Raw genomic sequence first — 26501 nt, forward strand, 5'->3', positions numbered from 1 at the left:
TTTCTTAATGACTGTGGGTTGACAGGATGTTCTATTACCCCTTAACATGGCCCAAGTCACAACAAAGTAACCTCTTCCCCCCCCTCACAATGCCAGTAGAATTTTCCAACATCGTAGAGAAAGATGGAGATTCTAGAAAATAGAAACAGAAAACGATAGAGGATCACAGACCTGAGAAGTTAATCGTGCTTCTCTGCAGATGTTATCTAATCTGCTGAGCGTGTCCAACATTTGCTGTGTTTATTTCAGATCTCCAGCATCTGCTGTATTTTGCTTTTTAAAAAAAACGCAAATCCAGCTCCTTGCAATTTACGGTCAGTGTGACAGATAGATCAGCCTGGATCTCGGTTTAACTAGAAATTGGTCACTTGAGACCAACATGGTTTTTCCAGGTAAATTTAATTCATGTAATTCCACAGACCTACATGGATCACAGGGGTTCAGTGCAGGTTTAAAAATGGCACTTACATCTGGAGACCAGCTGAACAGTGTCAGATGTGGCTCAGTGACTCCCACCACACAGTCAGGTTAACTCAGTACAGGCTCCAGTTGATCCTTGAATCTTCTGTTCTTATAGAACCCCTATGTGTAGAAGGAGGCCATTCGGCCAATTGAGTATGCAGCAACTCTCCGAAAGAGCATCTTACCCTGGCCTGCCCTATCCCCATTATCCTGCGCATTTGCCATGGCTAATCCACCTAACCTACCAATCTTTGGACATTAAGGGGCAATTTAGCATGGCCAATCCGCCTTACCTACACATCTTTGGCCTGTGGAAGAAACCAGAGCATCTAGTGGAAACCCATGCGGACACAGGGAGAACGTGCAAACTCCTCACAGAAAGGCACCCAAGGTTGGAATTGAACCTGGGTTCCTGGAGCTATGAGGGAGCAGTGCTAACCACTGTGCCACATTATCACCCCTAAAACAGGGGTGAGAGACAGCCCATTAAGCCTCAGTGGGATTCGAATCAACTCCTCCATAAAAACTGGAATCCGAGTCTAGTGCCTTTGACTATTCTGCCACTCTACCACTCAAAGAAAGCAAGGAATTATACTCCTAGAGTCTGGCGCCTTAGACCACTCGGCCATCTTGGCATCCTGAACCAGGGACTGGTAGAATGGGCATTAGTGATTGCTCATTGGGTAGTTCACCTGCCTCTGAGTTAGAAAGCTGAGAGTTCAAACCTCACTCAAGGAACAGGAACTCATAATTCAGGCCAATATCCAATGTGGTAAAGCACTTTAGAACATAGAACATTACAGCGCAGTACAGGCCCTTCGGCCCTCGATGTTGCGCCGGCCAGTGAAACCAATCTAAAGCCCATCTAACCTACACTATTCCAATGTCATCCATATGTATATCCAATGACCATTTAAGTGCCCTTAATGTTGGCGAGTCCACTACTGTTGCAGGCAGGGCATCCCACACCCTTACTACTCTCTGAGTAAAGAACCTACCTCTGACATCTGTCCTATATCTATCACCCCTCAATTTAAAGCTATGTCCCCTCGTGCTAGCCATCACCATCCGAGGAAAAAGGCTCTCACTGTCCACCCTATCTAATCCTCTGATCATCTTGTATGCCTCTATTAAGTCACCTCTTAACCTTCTTCTCTCTAACGAAAACAACCTCAAGTCCCTCAGCCTTTCCTCATAAGACCTTCCCACCATACCAGGCAACATCCTGGTAAATCTCCTCTGCACCCTTTCCAATGCTTCCACATCCTTCCTATAATGCGGCGACCAGAACTGTACGCAATACTCCAAGTGCGGCCGCACCAGAGTTTTGACCAGCTGCAACATGACCTCATCGCTCCGAAACTCAATCCCTCTACCAATAAAAGCTAAATATCTTTTCCCATTTCGGAAAAGGTATTGACTATCTACCTTGTCTATGCCCCTCATTATTTTATAGACCTCTATAAGGTCACCCCTCAGCCTCCTACGCTCCAGAGAAAAAAGTCCCAGTCTATTGCCAGTGAAGATAAGAATAGGGAGTTGGTTCAAATGAATGCCTGGCTAAAGGACTGGTCCAGGAGGGAGGGCTTTATTTTCATAGACCAATGGGAGGTTTTCAGGAGAGGATGGCACCTGTACAAGAGGGAGGGGTCACAACTAAGTTGGAAGGGCACAAATATCCTGGCTGGGAGCTTTGTTAATGCAGTTCGGGGGGGTTTAAAATAGTATGGCAGGGGGGTGGGGATCAAACTATTAGGTCTATAAGTGTGGTGGCTGGGGACGAGCTTGGGGCTGGGACAAGGCTGGCAAAGAAGAAGAGCACTCTGGGGGAGGACGACCTCACTGAGCCTGGGGGTCTGGAGTGCTTATACTTCAATGCAAGGAGCGTAGCAGGTAAAACAGACGAACTTGGGGCCTTAATGCGCACGAGGAATTTGGATGTGGTTGCGGTGACGGAGACTTGGTTGAAAGAGGGACAGGACTGGCAGCTGAATATTCCAGGGTACAAGTGTTTTAGGCGAGACAGAGGAGGGGCCAAAAGAGGTGGGGGAGTAGCGGTATTGGTTGGAGAGCATATTACAGCGGTGCAGAGGGAGGACAATTCGGAGGAGTCGTGTAGCGAGTCACTCTGGGTGGAGCTTAGAAACAGGAAAGGCGCAGTCACTATGTTGGGGGTGTACTACAGGCCCCCCAACAGCCCAAGGGAAGTGGAAGAATGGATATGTCAGGAGATACTGGATAGGTGCAGGAAATATAGGGTTGTTGTAGTGGGAGACTTCAATTTCCCTGGTATAGACTGGAAATCGCTGAGGGCAGGGACTCTGGATGGGGAGGCATTTGTAAAATGTGTACAGGAGGGTTCGTTGGAACAATATGTGGACAGCCCAACTAGAGAGGGGGCTATACTGGACCTGGTGCTGGGGAATGAGCCCGGTCAGATCTTCAAAGTTTTGGTCGGGGAACATGTGGCAAATAGTGACCACAATTCTGTTAGCTTTAGGATAGTGATGGAAAAGGATGAGTGGTGTCCCAAGGGTAAGGTGTTGGATTGGGGGAAGGCTAACTTTATTGGGATCAGGCAGAAATTGGCAGCTCTTGATTGGGAGAGGCTGTTTGAGGGTAAATCCACATCTGGTATGTGGCAGTCTTTTAAGGAACGGTTGTTAGGGCTACAGGACAAGCATGTGCCTGTAAAAAAGAAGGATAGGAAGGGTAGGATTAGAGAACCGTGGATAACCAGGGAAATTGAGGGACTGGTCAAAAGGAAAAGAGAGGCGTATGTTAGGTCCAAGCAGCTAAAAACGGAGGGAGCTCTGGAGGAGTATAATGAAAGTAGGAAAATACTCAAACGGGGAATTAGAAGAGCAAAAAGGGGTCACGAAATGTTCTTGGCGGACAGGATTAAGGAGAATCCCAAGGCATTTTATTCATACGTTAGGAACAAAAGGGTTGTAAGGGAAAAAATCGGACCTCTCAGGGACAAAAGTGGGGACTTATGCTTGGAGCCCAAAGAGGTAGGGGAGATCCTAAATGAATACTTTGCGTCGGTATTCACTAAGGAGAGGGATGTGTTGACTGGGAGTGTCTCGGAGGGGAGTGTTGAACCGTTGGAGAAAATCTCCATTACAAAGGAGGAAGTGTTAGGTTTGTTAGAGAATATAAAGACTGACAAATCCCCAGGGCCTGATGGAATCTATCCAAGGCTGCTCAGGGAGACGAGAGGTGAAATCGTTGGGCCTCTGACGCAAATCTTTGTCTCGTCACTGGACACAGGTGAGGTCCCAGAGGATTGGAGGATAGCCAATGTGGTCCCGTTATTTAAGAAGGGTAGGAAGGATAACCCGGGTAATTATAGGCCGGTGAGCTTGACGTCCGTGGTGGGGAAGTTGTTGGAGAAGATTCTTAAAGATAGGATGTATGCGCATTTAGAAAGGAATAAACTCATTAACGATAGTCAACATGGTTTTGTGAGAGGGAGGTCATGCCTCACGAACCTGGTGGTGTTTTTTGAAGAAGTGACCAAAATGGTTGACGAAGGAAGGGCCGTGGATGTTGTCTATATGGACTTTAGTAAAGCGTTTGACAAAGTCCCTCATGGTAGGCTAGTGAAAAAGGTTGGATCCCATGGGATAAAGGGGGAGGTGGCTAGATGGGTGGAGAACTGGCTTGGTCATAGAAGACAGAGGGTGGTAGTGGAAGGGTCTTTTTCCGGCTGGAGGCCTGTGACTAGTGGTGTACCACAGGGCTCTGTATTGGGACCTCTGCTGTTTGTGATTTATATAAATGATCTGGAAGAAGGAGTAACTGGGGTGATCAGTAAGTTTGCGGACGACACAAAACTGGCAGGACTTGCAGATAGTGAGGAACATTGTCAGAGGCTACAGAAGGATATAGATAGGCTGGAAATTTGGGCAAGGAAATGGCAGATGGAGTTCAATCCTGATAAATGCGAAGTGATGCATTTTGGTGGGAATAATGTAGGGAGGAGCTACACGATAAATGGAAGAACCATAAAGGGTGTAGAGACGCAGAGGGACCTGGGTGTGCAAGTCCACAGATCTTTGAAGGTGACGTCACAGGTGGAGAAGGTGGTGAAGAAGGCATATGGCATGCTTGCCTTTATAGGACGGGGCATAGAGTATAAAAGTTGGGGTCTGATGTTGCAGATGTATAGAACGTTGGTTCGGCCGCATTTGGAATACTGCGTCCAGTTCTGGTCGCCACACTACCAGAAGGACGTGGAGGCTTTGGAGAGAGTACAGAGGAGGTTTACCAGGATGTTGCCTGGTATGGAGGGGCTTGGTTATGAGGAGAGATTGGGGAAACTGGGGTTGTTCTCCTTGGAAAGACGGAGGATGAGGGGAGACTTAATAGAGGTGTATAAAATTATGAAAGGCATAGATAGGGTGAACGGTGGGAAGCTTTTCCCCGGGTCGGTGGTGACGTTCACGAGGGGTCATAGGTTCAAGGTGAAGGGGGGGAGGTTTAACACAGATATCAGAAGGACATATTTCACACAGAGGGTCGTGGGGGCCTGGAATGTGTTGCCGGGCAAGGTGGTGGAGGCGGACACACTGGGAACGTTTAAGACTTATCTAGACAGCTATATGAACGGAGTGGGAATGGAGGGATACAAAAGAGTGGTCTAGTTTGGACCAGGGAGCGGCGCGGGCTAATTGTTCCTGGTTTCTCGTTTCAAGGCTTCATTCTACGATCATCTTGCTGGTGCCAGTACAGAGTGAGACTGCGGATAGTTGGGAACCTGTCTCGGGGGGCAGGGAATTCATATGGTGTTCGTGGAAGTGGAAATGACTAGGGTTGGGAAGCATTTTCCGATCGGGGCCATTGTGATCTCCTGGACTCGTTTCGATCGCCTCAGGGGGTCGGAGAGGAATTTCCCAGATTTTTTTTTCCCCATATTGGCCCTGGGGTTTTTCACTCTGGGTTTTCGCCTCTCCCTGGAGATCACATGGTCTGGAATGGGGGGGGGTGGGGGTAAGTTAATAGGTTGTAATGAACAAAGCATCATAGCTGTGAGGGACAGCTCGGTGGATAGGATATTGGTATGTAGATAGGCTGGAAAATTGGGCGGGGATCCTGGATTCAGGATTCAATCCTGGACCGGGGAGCGGCGCGGGCTTGGAGGGCCGAAGGGCCTGTTCCTGTGCTGTATTGTTCTTTGTTCTTTGTTGTTCTATTCAGCCTCTCCTTATAACTCAATCCATCAAGTCCCGGTAGCATCCTAGTAAATCTTTTCTGCACCCTTTCGAGTTTAATAATATCCTTTCCATAATAGGGTGACCAGAATTGCACACAGTATTCCAAGTGTGGCCTTACCAATGTCTTGTACAACTTCAACAAGACGTCCCAGCTCCTGTATTCAGTGTTCTGACCGATGAAACCAAGATGTGCTTTAGGTTAGAAAAGATGTTATAGAAATTTAAATTTCTTCAGCATGGTGGGTACAATGGTTAGCGCTGCTGCCTCACAGTGCCAGTGACCTGGGTTCAGTTCCAACCTTGGGTGACTGTGTGGTATTTGCACATTCTCCCCGTGTCTGCATGGGTTTCCCCTTAGTATCAGGGGGGATTACGTGGGGTTACAGGGATAGGGCCTGGGTGGGATTGTTGTTGGTGGCACGGTAGCACAGTGGTTAGCACTGCTGCTTCACAGCTCCAGGGTCCCAGGTTCGATTCCCGGCTCGGGTCACTGTCTGTGTGGAGTTTGCACATTCTCCCCGTGTCTGTGTGGGTTTCCTCCGGGTGCTCTGGTTTCCTCCCACAGTCCAAAGATGTGCGGGTTAGGTTGATTGGCCAGGTTAAAAATCGCCCCTTAGAATTCTGAGATGCGTAGGTTAGAGGGATTAGCGGGTAAATATGTGGGGGTAGGGGCTGGGTGGGATTGTGGTCGGTGCAGACTCGATGGGCCGAATGGCCTCCTTCTGCACTGTAGGGTTTCTATGTTTCTATGGTGAGGCTTGATGGGTCGAATGGCCTCCTTCTGCACTGTAGGAATTCTATAATTCTATGATTTATTATACTCTGCCCTGGCTTTCATGATCTATTCACCATCCATTGCCTTGGAGCAATGCTTAATAATTAATGTCAACAGATGTGACAAAACTGCTGTGCATTTTAATTGCTCTCTGTTATTATTTAGGATTATTTAATTGCTTTATTCCCACTGGTAGAGGTGTGAGTATGAGGTGAGAGAAGGATTCCATCACAAGATAATTACAGGTCAGGCAGGGCTTTCAACTCATCGTAACCCATCCATCCAGAATGCAACATAGAAGCTGACCACTTTCAATGTCCTGTTGTTTTAAAAATGATTTCAGAGATTTCACCTCCACCAATCTTTCGGGAATCATGCTTTTGTGTGAAGGCGAGCTTTCTGACATCAGCCAACATATTAGTTCCACTTAATACAAATCGACACATCCAAGGAGGTAGGAGCAGGTGGCCAGGGAAGTCAATCTCCAGGCTCTCCTTAATGACCTGCTAACAGTGTGGGACAGTAATTCAATAAACTCACACAGGTGGTCAATGTCAAGAATGGGGGAGTGGACCATTAACTTGAAGGTAAATAATTGTTAAAAACTAGAGCTGCCTAACAGTTAGGAACAGTCACTGCCTCTCGGTAGAATAGCGATTGGAAGTCAGAAGATCACATAGTCAGGGAGCCAACCTCAGCTCTCCTTAGACACGTAAATAATAGTCACTACAGAATATATCCATAGACCATGATATTTTCCACTGATGCCCAGGTTTGTCACCTGGTCTTTTTTAAAACAATTGATTGTTTTAAAACAAAACAGTGGCATCCAAAGCCAGAGTTTTATTCTTGCCAAATGAAAAGTTGGATTTAAACTTGATTTAAATTTTGGAGTTTCAGGAGTGCCTGCTGCGGGTAAGACCTTTAAATTATTTTTAATCACAAGTCAGAAACAGCCAGTAAGTGCTGGTAGTGTCACTGCTTCTGCAAAGAAAGTGAGAAAAGCCGTAAGACCAACAGTGAAACTGGATGTTTTAAAACATTTTAAGGCTGATGAGTCTTTGTCCAATTTGAATTTACACAGAATTGATTTTATATTTAGTGATCTATTTTATTTTGCAAGTTAATTCAGCTCGGAATAGTCTTGCGTGCATATAGTACAGTATTTCTACTTGTACTTTGTTCCTTTCCAGGCGAGAAGTGTCCAACAAAATCTAGCTCTGGCTTTAACCTTGATTCCCATGAGAATCTATGATTCACATCAAGTTGTTTCACTTAAAGTCGTGATTTCCAGGAATGCAGCCACAACTTAAAGTGAGGACTTACAGTACAGATGGGAAGACTCATAGATAATAAAGGCCCATGTCTGATCTGTAATTATCTGATTTAGTGCTATAATTTGAATCTGACATCGAAAAAGGATAAATATTAGACAAGAGAAAGGGCCAAGTCCCTGTTCTTGTTTGAAAGAGTGTGATTTAAATCCTTTATATCTGCCAGGGAGGACAATCCCTGTTGTCTCCATCAACGGGGACGAAGTAGAAAGGGTCAAGAGCTTCAAGGTTTTAGGTGTCCCAATCACCAACAACCTGTCCTGGTCCCCCTATGCCGACACTATGGTTAAGAAAGCCCACTAACGCCTCTACTTTCTCAGAAGACTAAGGAAATTCGGCATGTCAGCTACAACTCTCACCAACTTTTACAGATGCACCATAGAAAGCATTCTTTCTGGTTGTATCACAGCTTGGTATAGTTCCTGCTCCGCCCAAGACTGCATGGAACTACAAAAGGTGGTGAATGTAGCCCAATCCAAAACACAAACCAGCCTCCCATCCATTGACTCTGTCTACACTTCGGCAAAGCAGCCAGCATAATTAAGGACTCCACGCATCCCAGACATTCTCTCTTCCACCTTCTTCTGTCAGGAAAAAGATACAAAAGTCTGAGGTCACATACCAACCAACTCAAGAACAGCTTATTCCTGCTGCTGTCAGACTTTTGAATGGACTTACCTTGCATTAAGTTGATCTTTCTCTATACCCCAGCTATGACTGTAACACTACATTCTGCACTCTCTCATTTCCTTCTCTATGAATGGTATGCTTTGTCTGTATAGCGCACAAGAAACAATACTTTTCACTGTATGTGACAATGTGACAATAATAAATCAAATCAAAAACAATGGGTATAAGTATTTTCACTTCTTTTGGCTTTTATCAAATGTGGGTTAATTAGAAAGAGTCAGCATGGTTTTCTAAAGGGGAAATCATGTTTTACTAACTTGTTGGATTTTTTTGAAGGGATAACAGACAGAGTCGATGAGGTTAATGCTGTGGATGTGGTGTACATGGACTTTCAGAAGGCATTCGCTACAGTGCCACGCAACAGACTTCTGAGAAAAATTACAGTTCATGGAATAAAAGGTAAAGTAGTAACATGGATGCAAAATTGGCTGAGTAATTGGAAACAGAGAATAATGATCAATGGATACCTTTCAGGATAGAGGAAGGTTTGTAGTGGTGTTGCCCCTGGGTGGGTATTGGGACCTTTGCTTTTCCTGATACGTCTCAATGATCTAGATCTTGATGTGCTGGGAACAATTCCAAATTTTGCAGATGACACAAAACTTGGAAGCATTATAAACTGTGAGGAGGACAGTATAGTACTTGAAAAGCATACAGACAAGTTGATGGAGTGGGCAGATAGGTGGCAGATGAAGTTCAAGCGGAGAAGTGTGAGGTGATACATTTTGGTAGGAAGAACATAGACATATAACACAAGGGTTATAATTCTTAAAAGGGCGCAGGAGCAGAGGGACCTGGGTACATATGTGCATAGACCATTGAAAGTAGGACAGCTGGAGAGAGTAGTTAATAAACATACAGTATCTTGGGCTTTATTAATAGGGGATAGAGTACAAGAGAGATTATGCCAAACTTGTATAGGACAGTAGTTAGGCCTCAGCTGGAGTATTGTGTACAGTTCTGGGCGCCACACTATATTTGTGAGTATATAAACTTTGTTTGCTGTAAAGACTCTTTGTTCTAAGTTCTGCCTCATCTCCAATTTATTAGCTGGCACATGCTGTTTAGTAGACACTAATTAACTTCCTTTCTGTGACAGATCTAGTTGGCAACAATAACTTACATTTAATTAGCACCTTTAACATAGTGAACATCCCAAGGTGCTACACAGGTGCAAAATCAGAGAAGAATTGATGGTGAACCAAAGAGGGAGACATTAGGACAGGGAGCCAAACAATTGGACAGAAATGTTAGTGTTAGGGAGGAACTTAAATAAAGGAGGAGAGAGGCGGAAGTAATTCCAGAGCATATGGCTGGACACATGACTGCCACTGGTAGCAAAGAAGCCAGGGATAGAGGAAGACAGAGCTCTTAGAGAGTTGTAGGGCTGGTGGAGCTCATAGAGAATTGGAGGGTCGTGAAAGGGTTTGGTCAAATGGATGAGAATTTAAAAACTGAAGGAGTGTTGGTTCGTAGGTCAGTAAAGGTGATGAGTGAATAGGACTTAGTGCGGGCAGCATAATGTTTGAATGAGTATGAGTGTACGCAGGATAGGCATTGGAAGACTAGCCAGAAAAATACTATTCAGTTGGAGGTAGCAATAGTTTTCAGCAGCAGGTGGGCTAAGGCGGGGGTGGAGGTGGGTGATATTATGAAAGCAAGTGGTCTTGGTAATGGTGAGAATTGAGATCAGTAACTCAGTTCAGGATGTTCTTGGATGCCAAAAATTGCATCAGGTTTTGGGAATCCAAGGGCAGTTGAGGCCTCTCTGCCCAATTTGCAATTGCTCACCATCTGTTTCTCAAGAAAGACATAAAAAGCTGACAGTTGAAAATTGTTCACAGTGTGTCTTTCTTCATTTAGTATTACTTCAATGTTTTCTATCATACAGCAGAGAAGGAGACCATTCACTCATCACGTCTGACTCCTATAGAGCTATCCACTCAGTCCCATTCTCCTGCTCTTAGTGAATTATTCTACCCATCTTTTCTTAGTAGAAAAGTTCAGTGATACTCTGATTCTAACAACTATGAGAGAAAGAGAAAAAGAGAATGGCAAAGCACTGAAGCAATTCCTTACCTCATTCTAATCTGTTTTCTTTAAAAACAGGGTAGTGATGGGAATGGGGGATTATAGAGAAGGTAATGGTTAGTGAGAGGGGTGAAGGAGTGCAGAACATAGAATCGAATCTATAGAATCTCTACAGTGCAAAAGGAGGGCATTCGGCCCATCAAGTCTGCATCCACCACAATCCCACTGTAACCCGTATTCCCGTAACCCCCACGTATTTACCCTGCTAATCCCCTGACACTAGGGTCAATTTAGCATAGCCAATCAACCTAACCCGCACATCTTTTGACTGTGGGAGGAAACCCATGCAGACACGGGGAGAATGTGCAAACATTCAACCGAGGCCGGAATTGAACCCGGTGCTGTGAGGCAGATGTGCTAACCACTGTGCCTTCCACAACATGATAGGTATGTGAAGCTGAGAGGGTAACATGAGATAGTTTGGGTAAAGAAATGCTGAGTGTCACATTTACCACACAGCCTGAACCTAAAATGTGACCTTCAAGTGGAGGGAGTCATTAACTATGTCAATGATCATTGAGATCAAGTGGTTCAGCAGCAGCAAGATGGAGAGAGGACCTAGGTGAGGGAAGGTGGGTTTCACAGAAGAGATTGAAGTGAGTAGTATTGGCGAGATGCAAGACAAGCAGCAAAGTAATACAGTGAGGTCAAGGTTAGGATGAAGATACAAACAAGGAGCAGGAACAGGCTATTCAACCCCTCAAGCTTGCTCTGTCAATTAGTAAGGTCATGGCTGATCTGACAATAACCTCAAATGTGCTTCCCTCTCCCCCATTAACCTATCACCCCCTTGCTTACCAAGAATCTATCCATTTTTGCTTTCAAATATTCAAAGACTCTGCCACTACCTTTTCAGGAAGAGGGTTCCAAAGACCCACGGCCCTCTGAGTGAAAAATATTCACCTTATTCATTTTCATTGGGGGCGACCCCTTATTTTTAAACAGTGACCCTTAGTTCTAGATTCTCCTACGGAGGAAACATCCTCTCCACATTCACCCTGCCAAGATCCCTCAGGATTTTATATGTTTCAAACAAGCCAGCTCTTACTCTTTTAAACTCCACTGGATACAAACCTGGCCTGTCCAGCCTTTCCTCATAAGACAACCCGCCCATTCCAAGTGTTAGTCTGGTAAACCTTCTCTGAACTGCTTCCAACACATTTACATCCTTCCTTAAATATGGCGACCAACACTATACGTATTGTTGTCTCACTAGTGCCCCGTACCACTGAAACATAACCTCCCGACTTTTGTACTCAATTCCCCTTGCAATAAATGATAAAATTCCATTAGCTTTCCTGATTACTTGCTGTACCTGAAAACTAACCTTCACGCACTGGGACACCTAGATCCCTCTGAACCTCAGAACTCTGCAATCTCTCACCATTTAGATAATGTGCTTCTCCTTTATTCTTCCTGCTAAAATGGACAATTTCACATTTTGCCACACTATACTCCATTTGTCAGATCTTCGCCCTCTCACTTAAACTATCTAAACCTTTTTGTAGTGTCTTTATAATAGAAGAGTTACAGCACAGATGAAGGCCATTCAACCCATGGCATCCATACGAGCTCTCTACAAGAGCAATTGAGCTAGTCCCGCTGCCTGGGTCGCTCCCCATAACCCTGTATTTTTTCCCCCCTTGAGGTACTTGTCTAATTCCCTTTTGAAATCTGCTTCTCCTGCCCTTTCAAACAGTACATTCCAGATTATAACCAAAACCACACACTACATAATGTCTTTTTTTCTTTATGTCAATTTTGGTTCCTTTGCCAATCGCTTTAAATCTGTATCATTAGGGCGGCACGGTAGCACAGTGGTTAGCACTGTTGCTTCACAGCTCCAGGGACCTGGGTTCGATCCCTGGCTTGGGTCACTGTCTGTGTGGAGTTTGCACATTCTCCTCGTGTCTGCGTGGGTTTCCTCCGGGTGCTCCGGTTTCCTCCCACAGTCCAAAGATGTGCGGGTTAGGTTGATTGGCCATGCTAAAATTGCCCCTTAGTGTCCTGGGATGCATAGATTAGAGGGATTAGCGGGTAAAATATGTAGGGATATGGGGCTAGGGCCTGGGTGGGATTGTGGTCGGTGCAGACTCGATGGGCCGAATGGCCTCTTTCTGTATTGTGGGGTTTCTATAATTTCTATGATCTGTTCCTCTGCCAATGGTAACAGTTTGTCTTGATCTCCTCTGTCCAGCCCTCTTGTGATTTTGAATGACTCTTTCAAATTTCCTCTCAATGTTCTGAAGGAGAATGTTAGCCGTTCAAGTCTATACAATTAACTGAAGTCCCTCAACCCTTGAGCTTTTGCCGTAAATATTTTCTGTATTCTCTTAAAGTCTGACTACTTATCACTATACCATCCTTGCTTTTGTACTCTGTGCCTCTATGTGTAAAGCTCAGGGTTTTATGTGCCTTTTTAACCAATTTCTCAACCTGCCCTACCACCTTCAGCGATTTGTGCACATATAGCTCCACATTCCTGTTCCCCACTCAGAATTACACCCTTTGGTTTACATTGTCTCTCCTCGTTCTTCCTATCAAAATGTATCATTTTGCACTTCTCTGCATTAAATTGCATCTGCCATCTGTTCGCCCATTTCACTAGCCTTTGTCCTCTTAAAGTCCGTCACTAACCTCCCATCAGTTCACTTTACTTCCAAATTCTGCGTTACCAGCAAATTTTGAAATTGTACCCGAGTAGCCAAGTCTAAATCATTCATTGATGAATTCTCCTGTCACTCAGATGGATATATGTTCAGCAAGGGGGCCAGTTGTTCACTGTCCGGGTTGGTGTTGACTCGTACCTTAAACCAAATCTTGATTTGTGAATCCCATTGCAAATGAATCGGGCCAGATTCTCCGACCTTGCCTGCGGCTGGGATTCTCTGGTCCCGCTGTTGTGAACGGACATTTGGCTGAGCACCAAATTCCCTGTTCTCGCTGGCAGCGGGGCGTGAATGACTGGAGGATTCCGGTTAACATGTGAAGTCACTATTGGAGAGGTGAGTGAAGGCAGCGGCTTTGCAGTGCGCCTCCTGGCCCTGTAGGGACCTGATTCTGTCCTCAAAATGTTGAGATTGCTCAATGACAGCAACTTCTCCATTTGAACCTGTCTCAGGTTCTTGCAGGGTTCAACCTACACATTCTGAGGTTAGCTTTCAGATGTCTTTGTATCTGAGTTTGAGACATCCTATGGTGCAAGTTCCTGTGCTTAGCTGGCTGTAGAATACTACCTCTGGTATGCAGTAATTCTGATGTGGAGATGCCGGCGTTGGACTGGGGTAAGCACAGTAAGAAGTCTCACAACACCAGGTTAAAGTCCAACAGGTTTATTTGGTAGCAAATACCATAAGCTTTCGGAGCACAGCTCCTTCGTCAGATGGAGTGGATATCTGTTCTCCAACAGTGCACAGACACAGAAAACAAGTTACAGAATACTAATTAGAATGCAAATCTCTACAGCCAGCCAGGTCTTAAAAGGTACAGATAATGTGGGTGGAGGGAGCATTCAACACAGGTTAAAGAGATGTGTATTGTCTCCAGACAGAACAGCCAGTGAGATTCTACAAGCTGTGGGGGTTACTGATAATGTGACATAAATCCAACATCCCGGTTTAGGCCGTCCTCATGTGTGCGGAACTTGGCTATCAGTTTCTGCTCAGCGACTCTGCGCTGTCGTGTGTCGTGAAGGCTGCCTTGGAGAACGCTTACCTGAAGATCCAAGGCTGAATGCCCGTGACTGCTGAAGTGCTCCCCCACAGGGAGAGAACAGTTTTGCCTGGTGATTGTCGAGCGGTGTTCATTCATCCGTTGTCGTAGCGTCTGCTACTGAATCTCACTAGCTGTTCTGTCTGGAGACAATACACATCTCTTTAACCTGTGTTGAATGCTCCCTCCACCCACATTATCTGTACCTTTAAGACCTGGCTGGCTGTAGAGATTTGCATTCTAATTAGTATTCTGTAACTTGTTTTCTGTGTACTGTTGGAGAATAGATATCCACTCCATCTGACGAAGGAGCTGTGCTCCGAAAGCTTATGGTATTTGCTACCAAATAAACCTGTTGGACTTTAACCTGGTGTTGTGAGACTTCTTACTATGCAGTAATTCTCCATACGAACTGCATGATTTGACCCAGTGAAGCCAAGGTCTGATGAGCATGTATGTGGCACGTTGCAAGAACTTTAGTGTTAGGGATTTGCTCCTGCCATCTAATTGTGACAGATTGAGCTTAAGCAGAGAAAATGGAATGCATTTAACTGTTTTATCTAACATTGGTAGGTTGTCCTTACCTCATAGCCACAGAGAAATGATGTGGGAACCACTGCATGGTGGAGTTTGATCTTTGTTTTGTGCCAAGCTCCATACTTGAGTGAAAACCTGTGGATGGGCCTGCAAAATGTGATGGGTAAATTCATCATGCACCATGGTATTGTTGGAGAAATAGCACAACCTCTGAATTGAGTTGAGGTGGGGACATTGTTGATCGTGACTCTGGGGTCTTGATGTTTGTGACCAGGGGCAGATTGGTACAAAATCTGTCTTTCTCAGACTTACTGTGTGGCTGAAGTAGTCTGAGGTTTGGGTAAAGTGGTCAACAAGAAGCTGCATTCCTCCAGTGTGTGTACAATGAGAGGAAAGTCACCGGCAAACAAGAGTTTACTCGCTGTTACCTGGAAACATAGAAAATAGGATCTACACAACTTTGGAAGATAACAACTAACTTATCCACTATTTCCATGGCCACCTCCTTTAGTCCCCTGGGATGTAGATTATCAGGCCCTGGGGATTTATTGTCTTTCAGTTCCATTAATTTCTTCAGCGCTACTTTTTGAGTAAGACTGATTTCCTCAATTCCTCCTTCTCAGACCTTTAGTTCTCTAGCATTCCGAGGAAGTTTTTTTTGTGACTTCCTCTGTGAAAACAGTATTAAAGTAGTTGTTTAATTGCTCTGCCATTTCCTGGTTCTCTATTATAAATTCTCCCATTTCAGACTGTAAGGGTCTTATATCTGTCTTCAGTAATCTTTTTCTTTTTACAAAAGTTTATTTATAAAAGTTTTTACACTCTGCTTTATGTTACTTGCATGTTTACTTTCATACTCTATTTTCCCCCCCTTGATCCTCCTTTGCTGAATTCTGAACCGCTCCCTATGCTCAGGCTTGCTACCTTTTCTAGTAATTTTGTGTGACTCCTCTTTGGATCTAATATTATTGTTCATTTCCTTTGTTAGCCACGGTTGGGCTGCTTTTCTTGTTTTTTTGCACAAAATTGGGATGTAGATAGCCACTGCCGATCTACCGTCATGCCTTTTAATGAAGTTCCTCAATCTATTAAAGTTAAAGTTTATTTATTAGTCACAAGTAAGGCTTACATTAACACTGCAATGAAGTTACTGTGAAATTCCCCTAGTCGCCACGGTCCGGTGCCTGTTCGGATCAATGCGCCCAACCAGCACATCTTTCAGAATGTGGGAGGAAACCGGAGCACCCAGAGGAAACCCACGCAGACATGGGGAGAATGTGCAAACTCCACACACACACACACACACACACAGTGACCCAATCCGGGAATCGAACCCAAGTCCCTGGCACTGTGAGGCAGCAGTGCTAACCATTGTGCCACCATGCCGCCCTAACTATCTTAGCCAGCTCATGTCTCAGACCTTTGTAGTTGCCTTTGTTTAGATTTAGGACCCTAGTTTCAGATCAGACCTCTTCACTTTCCATCCTAATGAAGCATTCTAGTATGCTATGGTCATTGTTCCCTAAAGAACCCCCACACAACAATATAATTAATTAATCCCTTCTCATTGCACAATATCAAATCTAGGATAGCATGTTCCCTAGTTGTTTCCTTGATATACTGATCAAAAAATAAAATCTCTCACATACTCCAGGTATTCATCCACACAATATTATTGCTAATTTGGTTTGCCAGTCTACATGTAGATTAAAGTCACCCATGATTAATGTCACACCTTTATCACATGCATCTCTACTTTCCTGTTTTACCAATTCTTCTCAGAGGCCTATAGACAACTCCCACTAATGTTTTCTGCCCCTTGTTGCTTCTTAGCTCCACACAGACTGATTCGACACTTACATTTTCTGAGCTTATATTTTCTCTCAGTATTGCTTTGATTCATCCTTAACTAACGATGCCACCCTACCTTCTTTTCCTTTTTGTCTGCCCTTCCTGAGCAGAATACACTTGATAGTTAGTTCCTTATCCTTGGTCACACTGTAGCCATGTCTCTGTAATCACAACAGTATCATACCTGTGTATACCAATTTGCACTGTTATTGCAAATGTTCCATGCATTCAGATATAGTGCCTTTAGACTTGTTGTTTCAACATGTCTGACTACCCCCCCCACCCCCGCCAACGTCTGACTACCCCCTGCCAATGTCCGACTACCCCCCGCCAACGTCCGACTACCCCACGCCAACGTCCGACTACCCCCTGCCAACGTCTAACACCCCCCAGACAATATCTGACACCACTAGCCAATATCCAACTCCTCACCCCCATTGTCAAACTACCCAAACCCGATGTCCTAAACCCCATCCCACTGATGTCCAAACTCCCATCCCTCCCTCATTTCCAAACACCCCTATCTCTCCCAATGTCCTCCCCCTTCCTCCCCCAATGTCACGATCACTGCCTCCGCCCCCTCCCCCCTCAGCCGATGTTTGGGCCGAGCCCGCTGATGTCCGAACCTCCATCCCCACATCCAATTCACTTACCTTAGAAACTTGTCTTCTCCCTTTCAACGTGATCTTTAAAGTCATCTGCTTTACGGCAGCTAGTGTTGTAAAAAGGGGGCGTATCCTCCTTCACTCCACTCCTTTTCCACTTTCGCTGCTGGAGTCGGGGACGTGTTTCACTTCTTCAGTCTCACCTGGTCTGAGTCAGGGAGATTGGGCAAGACAGACACTTTACAAGTTAAATCCAGGTAAGTCACTATGGAGTAATAATCATTTGCTGATTGCCTCTCTGAGGAAGTTATGGGCTGAGATGTATGATGCGTCAAGATGTTTCAGTGCATACATGAGTGTGGTTGAAAAGTAGGTGAGATACAGAATTAATCAAGTAGTGATCTCGTACTGATACCTGGGGAGCACCGTTCCTCCAATCCAAAAAACACACTACCCTCTAGTCCTGCACTCAGCCAACTTCATATCCATGCCGCCTCATTTCTCTTGTATCCCATTGGTATCAACTTTGCTGACAAGCCTATGATCTCCAGCTCCTTATCAAATGCCTTTTAGAAGTCTATACATATCACATCAGAATTCTTGTGGCGTAGTGGATAATGTTCTTGCCTCTGAGCCAGAAGATCCAGGTTCGAGTCTCACCTCAGGACTTGATGGCCAAGGAAGATGTGTTCGTAATGTGGTTAAACATTACTGCAAATCCTTCCGAACACGCCAACGGCTGGTAGTAAGAGCAGGCGGGAGAATATCCTGGTCAGCCACACTTGATGCGGAGTGGGTGCTCTAAAGCCATAAGACACTGGTGACAGACTATTCCAGGAATTACTAACTATGGAAACGGACTACCCCTTACTACACCACTAGGTTAGGGAAAGAATTGGGATACATTGCATCAACTTCAATATCCTGTTACCTCATCAAAAAACTCAATTTGCTTTTAACCAATCATATTGGCTCTCCTTAATTCATCCACGTGTCTAACCAACTGTTTTTTTGTGTTGTCCTGGATTATGATCTAGTTGTCTCTAAATTGATTTTGTTTATTTGGTTGGACACAAAAAGATATCCTGCATTATGATCTCAAAGCTTTCCCACCTAACTTGCCTGCAGTTGATTGGTTTATTAAGCCTGGCCCCTTTAAAAAAATGAACAAGGCTTAAATCAAACTTGGAGACAAACTTGATTCTAATCCTTTCCAACTTGGCCATAAAGTTGGAAAAGTGGTTTGTAGAAATAGTTTAAGCATGCGAATACAGGAGGCAGTAAAAAAGGCAAATTCCATGGCCTTCATAGCAAGAGGATTTGAGTATACGAATAGGGATGGTTTACTGCAGTTGTACAGGGCATTGGTGAGATCACACCTGGAGTATTGTGTGCAATTTTGATGTCGTTATCCGAGGAAGGATACTCTTGCTCATGAGTACAGTAAAGATTTACCAGGCGGGATGGCGGGACTGATGGGTGAGGAAAGATTGACTAGGCTAGCATTGTTTTCACTGGGGTTTAGAAGAGTGAGAGCGAATCTCATAGAAACTTATAACATTCTAACAGAAGCAGACAGGGTAGATTCTGAAAGAATGTTCCTGATGGTGGGGGAACCACAACTAGGGGTCATAGTTTGAGGAAAAGGGATGAACCTTTTAGGACTGAGGTGAGGAAAAATTTCTTCATCTGGAGAGAGTGGTGAATGTGTGGAATTCACTGCCACAGAAAGTATTGAGGCCAAAACATTGTGTGATTTCGATAAGAAATTAGATATAGTTCTTCGGGCTAAAGGGATCAAGGGAAAGCTGGGATCAGTATATTGAATATGATCAAAATGAATGGCAGAACAGGCTTGAAGGGCCAAATGGCCTACTCCTGCTTCTAGTTTAATAAACACCGAGACAACAAAACTTAACCTTTTTCAAAACAATATGTTAAAAAGTCTGATATGCATATAAACCAAATATGCATATATGCCAAATAAACCTGTTGGACTTTAACCTGGTGTTGTGAGACTTCTTGCTGTGTTTACCCCAGTCCAACGCCGGCATCTCCACATCATGCATATATTTAAACAAGTCATTAGGAGCAGATATTTAAATTCAGTAGCTGTGAGGTAAATTGGAAAAATCTCTTCAACTATTTTAGATTGAAACCGGTCAGATTTGTGGGTGTCTGCACTCGGCCCCGGCCCTCCTGAGGAGGCGGCCGGTGCTGGGGGATGGCAATGTCTGTTACACTGATAAAGGGCCGAGGGAATTTACTGCGAGAAATAATCTTTATAGTTTAAACAGTCTCTGTGTCGGAGGCTGCGAAATAAAAATCCAAACCCACCATTTCAAACTCAAATCGAGAAATAAATAAGCTGAGCTAGGCCCGGTGACGCTGGCGGGGCGGGACTGGGGCGGGAGGGGCGGGTATAAAAGGCGGCAGCGCCAGGCCTCGAGCCTTTCTTCTTCCGGAGTCACCGACAGGATGAGGTGAGGAGCGGAGGGAGTAGAGGCCTCAGGCCTGCCCGGCAATCCGCCGCCATCCGCCGCCCTCATCCACCGGTGGCTGGCGGCAGGGAGCTCGGGACCCCCCCCTTAAAGACAAGTTGGTTGGTGGGGGGCGTAATGGCGGAGTGGAAGCGCGGATTCGGGTTTATTCTGACTCCCAGTCCCGCCATCGGGCTGCCTATGGGCGGCTCACGTGACTGCGAGCGCCTGGGGAGTGGGAGACCCTCAGTGAGACTGAGCCTGAGTGTGGCTGCGGCCTTTCTGCCCAGCAAATTGTCAGACTAGCACTGTAGGTGTAACACAGCCCTGTTATACTCCTGAGAGGCGTGTTGTGCAATAGATGGAGTTAAACTGGACATAATCTATGACTTGAATATAATGGCTGAACTGGATCATAGAATCCAGATGTGGAGATGCCGGCGTTGGACTGGGGTAAATACAGTAAGAGTTTTAACAACACCATGTTAAAGTCCAACAGAATTATTTGGTAGCAAATGCCATTTGCTACCAAATAAACCTGTTGGACTTTAACCTGGTGTTGTTAAAACTCTTAGTGTCATAGAATCCCTACAGTGCATTCGGCCCATCAAGTCTGCACCAACTTTCCAGCAGAGCATCCCAGCCAATCCCTATAGCCCCACATATTTACCCTGCTAATCCCCTGACACACGTGGACAACTTGACATAGAACAGTACAGGCCCTTCATGTTGTGGCGAGCTTTGTCCGAAACCAAGATCAAGCTATCTCACTCCCTATCATTCTGGTGTGCTCCATGTGCCTATCCAATAACCGCTTGAAAGTTCCTAAAGTGTCCCGACTCCACTATCACAGCAGGCAGTCCATTCCACACCCCAACCACTCTGAGTAAAGAACCTACCTCGGACATCCCTCCTATATCTCCCACCATGAACCTTGTATTTATGCCCCCTAGTAACAGTTACATCTACCCGAGGAAATAGTCTCTGAACTTCCACTCTATCCCCCTCATCATCTTATAAACCTCTATTAAGTCGCCTCTCATTCTCCTCTGCTCTAAAGAGAAAAGCCCTAGCTCCCTCAACCTTTTCTCATAAGACCTACCCTCCAAACCAGGCAGCATTCTGGTAAATCTCCTTTGCACTCTCCAATGCTTCCACATCCTTCTTATGGTGAGGTGACCAGAACTGTGCACACTATTCCAAATGTGGTCTCACCAAGGCCTTGTTCAGTTGCAGCATAACCCCATGGCTCTTAAACTCAAACCCCCTGTTAATAAACGCTAACACGCTATAGGCCTTCTTCACGGCTTTATCCACTTGAGTGGCAACCTTCAGAGATCTGTGGATATGAACCCCAAGATCTCTCTGTTCCTCCACATTCCTCAGAACCCTGCCGTTGACCCTGTAATCCGCATTCAAATTTGTCCTACCAAAATGAATCACCTCGCACTTATCAGGGTTAAACTCCGTCTGCCATTTAGCATAGCCAATCCACCTAACCTGAACATCTTTGCGTGGGAGGAAGCCGGAGCACCCGGAGGAAACTCCTGGCCGACATGAGGAGAATGTGCAAACTCCACACCGGCAGTGACCCACGCTGGGAATTGAACCTGGGTCCTAGGCACTGAGGCAGCAGTGCTGCCCACAATGGGCTGAATGTCCTGAAAGTGTAACAGGCCAAAATGCTCCATTCATTTTAAAGGTGTCTGGCTATGTACCTCAATTACTGTAACTTGCCAGACTATGTACCAAATGTCTGAAAAAGTAGGATTGGGCTGTGAGACTTTTTTTGTGTGGTGGAGTCATGGGCTAAGTGTAAGCTTTCTATAATCCTCTTGAATATCCTGCACCCCATTCATTTGTTATCCCAGGTCTATTGACTCTCAACCCAAATCTTTCAAATTCACATCACGCTCTGTGCTCTAGCCCTATTTTGATTTTCTCACACAGCTTAGCTCCCTGTACATTGCACATTTTCCTTTGTTTTCTTGCTGGAAGTTATGGCTTCAGCTGCCTACCCTGTGACCTGAAGCTTCTCCACCTTTAAAACCATAATTAAAAGCCCATCTTGTGTTTTAATCACTCTTATTGAATTGTTGTATAATAAATTGGTGTACAAGGACAGCTGTGCCTGCTCGTGACTGGGCCCATTGTAGGAATCAAATGGGTGAATTTATGTGCTTGTAGTGGACTGCTTCCAAATAACCACAGGAAACAGACCCAGGGACAAGTAACAATTGTTTATTTGTGAATCAAATATGGAGTTTTAAATTTATAACTTTATTAGTGTCACAAGTAGGCTTACATTAACACTGCAGCTAAGTTGCTATGAAAGTGCAGAGAAACCTCTAGAGTAGCTCCCTCTGTACTTTCCTCTAACACAACTCCAACACAGTTCTCTTGCAAGGCAATCACAGGGAAAGCATCCTGATAAAACTCTCAGCTCCAAGTCACAGGTGTTGCCTGCTATACAGTTAGTCAGTACACAGAACATTGTTTAAAATTCCAATCTTGCCTACGTAGGTTTATTGTAAAACTTTCACCCGAAGGTTTGTCTGTAATCTAGCTAGGAACTGTTTTTCTCACAAGTAAATAACCTTACTGGCAAGTTCTAGTATTTTGAGGTATGTGTATTTGACTAGCATGTGATTTTACTCTAATGCAGGGCTGTTGGATCTATTCCACCTTCTACCAAATCCATTTATTTCCCCATTCATGGGTTTAATTGTTTTTTTTTTGTGTCTTACAGCAGCAAAGTCTCTCGCGATACCCTGTACGAAGCTGTCCGTGAGGTCCTCCAGGGATCCCAAACGAAACCTCGCAAGTAAGTCTGTTGTGCGAGTCCCAGATGTCTTAATACAAGGTAGACATGCGTGGAGCCTAAAACGTTTGCTTCTGGTAGATGTATACATGACATTATGCTTCATAAGCAGTGAAACACTTTTTAGAAAGCAGTGTTGTATATCTCAGTGATCAGGTTCCGCCTTGTATATTTTCTGAAAGGGGCCCTGGTTATTGGACAAATAGTGTATGTGTGTTGTTCCCGCACTACAGTGGAGCCTCAAGGCTGCTTTAAGAACAGTTACCCTCGTGTTTGAACATGTCATTTTCTCTGTCCAGCTTTGCGTGGACAAATGGTCAACATGATATGACAACACTTGGCACCCAGGCCATTGCTTCCAATCAACTTTACTATTCATTACAAATCCAACGACAGGCATACTTGAGCTGCATCCTGTCTATTTCATTCAAATATTAATGTCCTTGTGCTGACTTTGATTATCCATAAATGCTGTCTTGTTACATCCCAAAAACAAAAATGTTAGAAGGTTGGAGTGATTTTGGAGGTGTGGAAGTTTATTTATTAAAATAAACTTTATTTATTCACGGTGGCACAGTGGTTAGCACTGCTGCTTCACAGCTCCAGGGACTTGGGTTCGATTCCTGGCTTGGGTCACTGTCTGTGTGGAGTTTGCACATTCTCCTCATGTCTGCGTGGGTTTCCTTCGGGTGCTCCGGTTTTCTCCCACAGTCCAAAGATGTGTGGGTTAGGTTGATTGGCCATGCTGAAATTGCCCCTTAGTGTCCTGGGATGCGTAGGTTAGAGGGATTAGTGGGTAAAATATGTAGGGATATGGGGGTAGGGCCTGGGTGGGATTGTGGTCGGTGCACACTCGATGGGCCGAATGGCCTCTTTCCGTACTGTAGGGTTTCTATGATTTCTAAGACCTTCAAGACCACACCAACTGTCTAACATTGTTTTTATGGAAGATTTTATGATAGCTTGATAGTTGGTCTGCATAACTAATGGGACTATCTTCTGTTTAGGTTCCTGGAGACTGTGGAGCTACAGATCAGTCTGAAGAATTATGACCCTCAGAAGGACAAGCGTTTCTCTGGCACAGTCAGGTTCGACTTCTTATTGCTCAACCCAGTTCTCAGTGCACAAGCTGTAGAATAGGAATTGGATTTGTCTGCTTGCAAACAATATTTAAATGCTACTTCTGTGCAGCTTGTGGGTACTGAAAATCATGGGTAGTTCAGCCCTGTAAGGGGTTTGGACGGACCCCTACCCTGGGTCTTAAAACATGAGGGGAGGCTAGGTGAGGCAATATTGCCAATCCTGCCGACCATTTGTAAGGAGTAAGTTGCTGGTGGATAAGGCACTTGAGAAGCCAGCATCAAGGGTAAGGCACTCAACAGAAACTTCCCTAAAATGGCCTCACTTTCAACTGTTTCTCTGACGTTTGACTCTCTGCTGTGCTTGTCTAGGCTAAAGAGTGCACCCCGGCCTAAGTTTTCCATATGCGTGCTTGGAGACCAGCAGCACTGTGATGAGGCAAAGGCTGCTGACCTCCCTCACATGGACATTGAAGCTCTGAAGAAGCTGAACAAAAACAAGAAGATGGTCAAGAAGCTTGGTGAGTTTGAGGGTGTTTGTACCGGCACTGGCGGAATTTAAACGTCCATAAGTATCCAGAATGGTGCTCTTGTGGGATTTGGTGAAGCAGGGTTTCACCTTTACACTTGTCTCTAAGGAGTTCTGTATCACTTGGCCTTTGAGGTTTCTGATGGTAGAGTAGAGGCAACTTTTATTTAAAGCATTGATAGTTTTGGATTCGGAACAATGCATTCTAATATTTTGAGGCAATATTACAATTCCTTGAATGCCAATGAAGCAATGCGCATTTGATTGGTACAAGAGGGGCTGTGCATTGTTGATTGCTTGGAAGGCTGTACAGATCCAGGTTGAAGCAGCTTCTTTGGTCTTGGATCTATGAGCATTGGTTAACCTGAAGACTGGTTGAAGGAGGCCTGGTGCAGTATATGGGCACTGAGGTGTATCTCTTTGCAGGAAGGAGCTCCTGGTTACATTGTACTTCCATCTCCCTTCCAAGCAACTTTTGCTGTGACCCACTGCAGTTGAGGGCTGCACTCCGGCACAGGAGGGAAGCACGTCTTCAGGTGTTGGTCTACTTTATGGGCAGCACAGTGGTTAGCATTGCTGCCTCACAGCACCAGGGACCAGGGTTCAATTCTGGCCTCGGGTCACTGTTTGTGTGGAGTTTGCTCATTCTCCTGTGTCTGCATGGGTTTCCTTTGGACTGTGGGAGGAAACCGGAGCACCTGGAGATGTTGGGTTGATTGGCCAAGCTGAATTGCCCCTTAGTGTCAGGGGACTAGCAGGGTAAATACCTGGGGTTATGGGGATAGGATCTGGGTGGGATTATAGTCGGTGCTGACTCAATGGGCCAAATGGCCTCTTGCACTGTAGGGCTGATGAAATTCAACGTGGGCAAGTGCGAGGTCGTACACTTTGGAAAAAAGAATAGAGGCATGGACTATTTTCTAAACGGTGACAAAATTCATAATGCTAAAGTGCAAAGGGACTTGGGAGTCCTAGTCCAGGATTCTCTAAAGGTAAACTTGCAGGTTGAGTCCGTAATTAAGAAAGCAAATGTAATGTTGTCATTTATCTCAAGAGGCTTGGAATACAAAAGCAGGGATGTACTTCTGAGGCTTTATAAAGCACTGGTTAGGCCCCATTTGGAGTACTGTGAGCAATTTTGGGCCCCAAACCTCAGGAAGGACATACTGGCACTGGAGCGGGTCCAGCGGAGATTCACACGGATGATCCCAGGAATGGTAGGCCTGACATACGATGAACGTCTGAGGATCGTGGGATTATATTCATTGGAGTTTAGGAGGTTGAGGGGAGATCTGATAGAAACTTACAAGATAATGAACGGCTTAGATAGGATGGACGTAGGGAAGTTGTTTCCATTAACAGGGGAGACTAGGACGCGGGGGCACAGCCTTAGAATAAAAGGGAGTCACTTTAGAACAGAGATGAGGAGAAATTTCTTCAGCCAGAGAGTGGTGGGTCTGTGGAATTCATTGCCACAGAGGGCTGTGGAGGCCGAGACGTTGAGCGTCTTCAAGACAGAAATTGATAAATTCTTGATTTCTCGAGGAATTAAGGGCTATGGGGAGAGAGCGGGTAAATGGAGTTGAAATCAACCATGATTGAATGGTGGAGTGGACTCGATGGGCCGAATGGCCTTACTTCCGCTCCTATGTCTCATGGTCTTATGATTCTATGATACTTGAGGAATCTTCCTGTGCAGCAGGCAGACCCACCATGCATTGAGCTAAGTTGTATCTGACATTGAGCGATTGATCTAGTAGTCTACACGATGACTATTGGTTTCCTAATCTTCAGTCTGTACTGCTGTGTAGTTAACTTTTTAATCAGTTTCTTGGTCACTAAGTTGTCTGTCAACATCCAGGAACACCTGGTGTGTTTTGAAATCAAGGACTTTGTTACAAAGGCAAAATACTGTGGCTGATGGAACTAATCAGCAGGACAGACTGCAACTGGAGAGAGACGATTAACATTTCAGGTTGATGACCTTTTACTAGGACTCAGGAAGATTTGGTTTATATTGGTTCAAGCAGTCATTCAGACTGTACTGATATGGATTAGAGTGTGTGCAAGGTTTAGGTTATATTCTAAAAGTCGCAACTAAACCAAAAAAGTGGTTAAGATCATAGCATCAAGGAGTTTATTTTTAACCTGTTGCTTCCTGATAACTTAAATGGACGAGCAGGGGTTATAGCCAATGACGGTGGTTTTCAAATTAATCAAGGGGCTGGGTACCCCCAGCTTTCCTCTATCTGAAGAAGGCAACTACCTGATGAGGACTTCCTGTGAATATGTTTTATATCTAGGGATTGGATTATGA

At 45.0% G+C, this 26501-nt stretch overlaps 1 protein-coding gene across 2 annotated transcripts in view; it reads left to right on the forward strand.

The window, feature by feature from the left end:
- The window catches only part of rpl10a (ribosomal protein L10a), a 368503-nt gene that overhangs the window by 336887 nt on the left and 5115 nt on the right, over positions 1–26501 (forward strand). Inside the window, exons 1-4 of one of the 2 annotated variants that reach the window (XM_078197746.1) lie at positions 19688–19758; positions 22505–22579; positions 23584–23664; positions 24028–24176. In XM_078197746.1, coding sequence (XP_078053872.1) covers positions 19754–19758; positions 22505–22579; positions 23584–23664; positions 24028–24176 — 310 coding nt within the window. In that variant the 5' untranslated portion in view covers positions 19688–19753. Of the gene's footprint in view, positions 1–19687; positions 19759–22502; positions 22580–23583; positions 23665–24027; positions 24177–26501 lie in introns of those variants that run through there. The other variant, XM_078197747.1, reaches the window with a different exon arrangement.

Source organism: Mustelus asterias, chromosome 25, assembly GCF_964213995.1.
Source record: "Mustelus asterias chromosome 25, sMusAst1.hap1.1, whole genome shotgun sequence".
Lineage (NCBI taxonomy): Eukaryota > Metazoa > Chordata > Chondrichthyes > Carcharhiniformes > Triakidae > Mustelus > Mustelus asterias.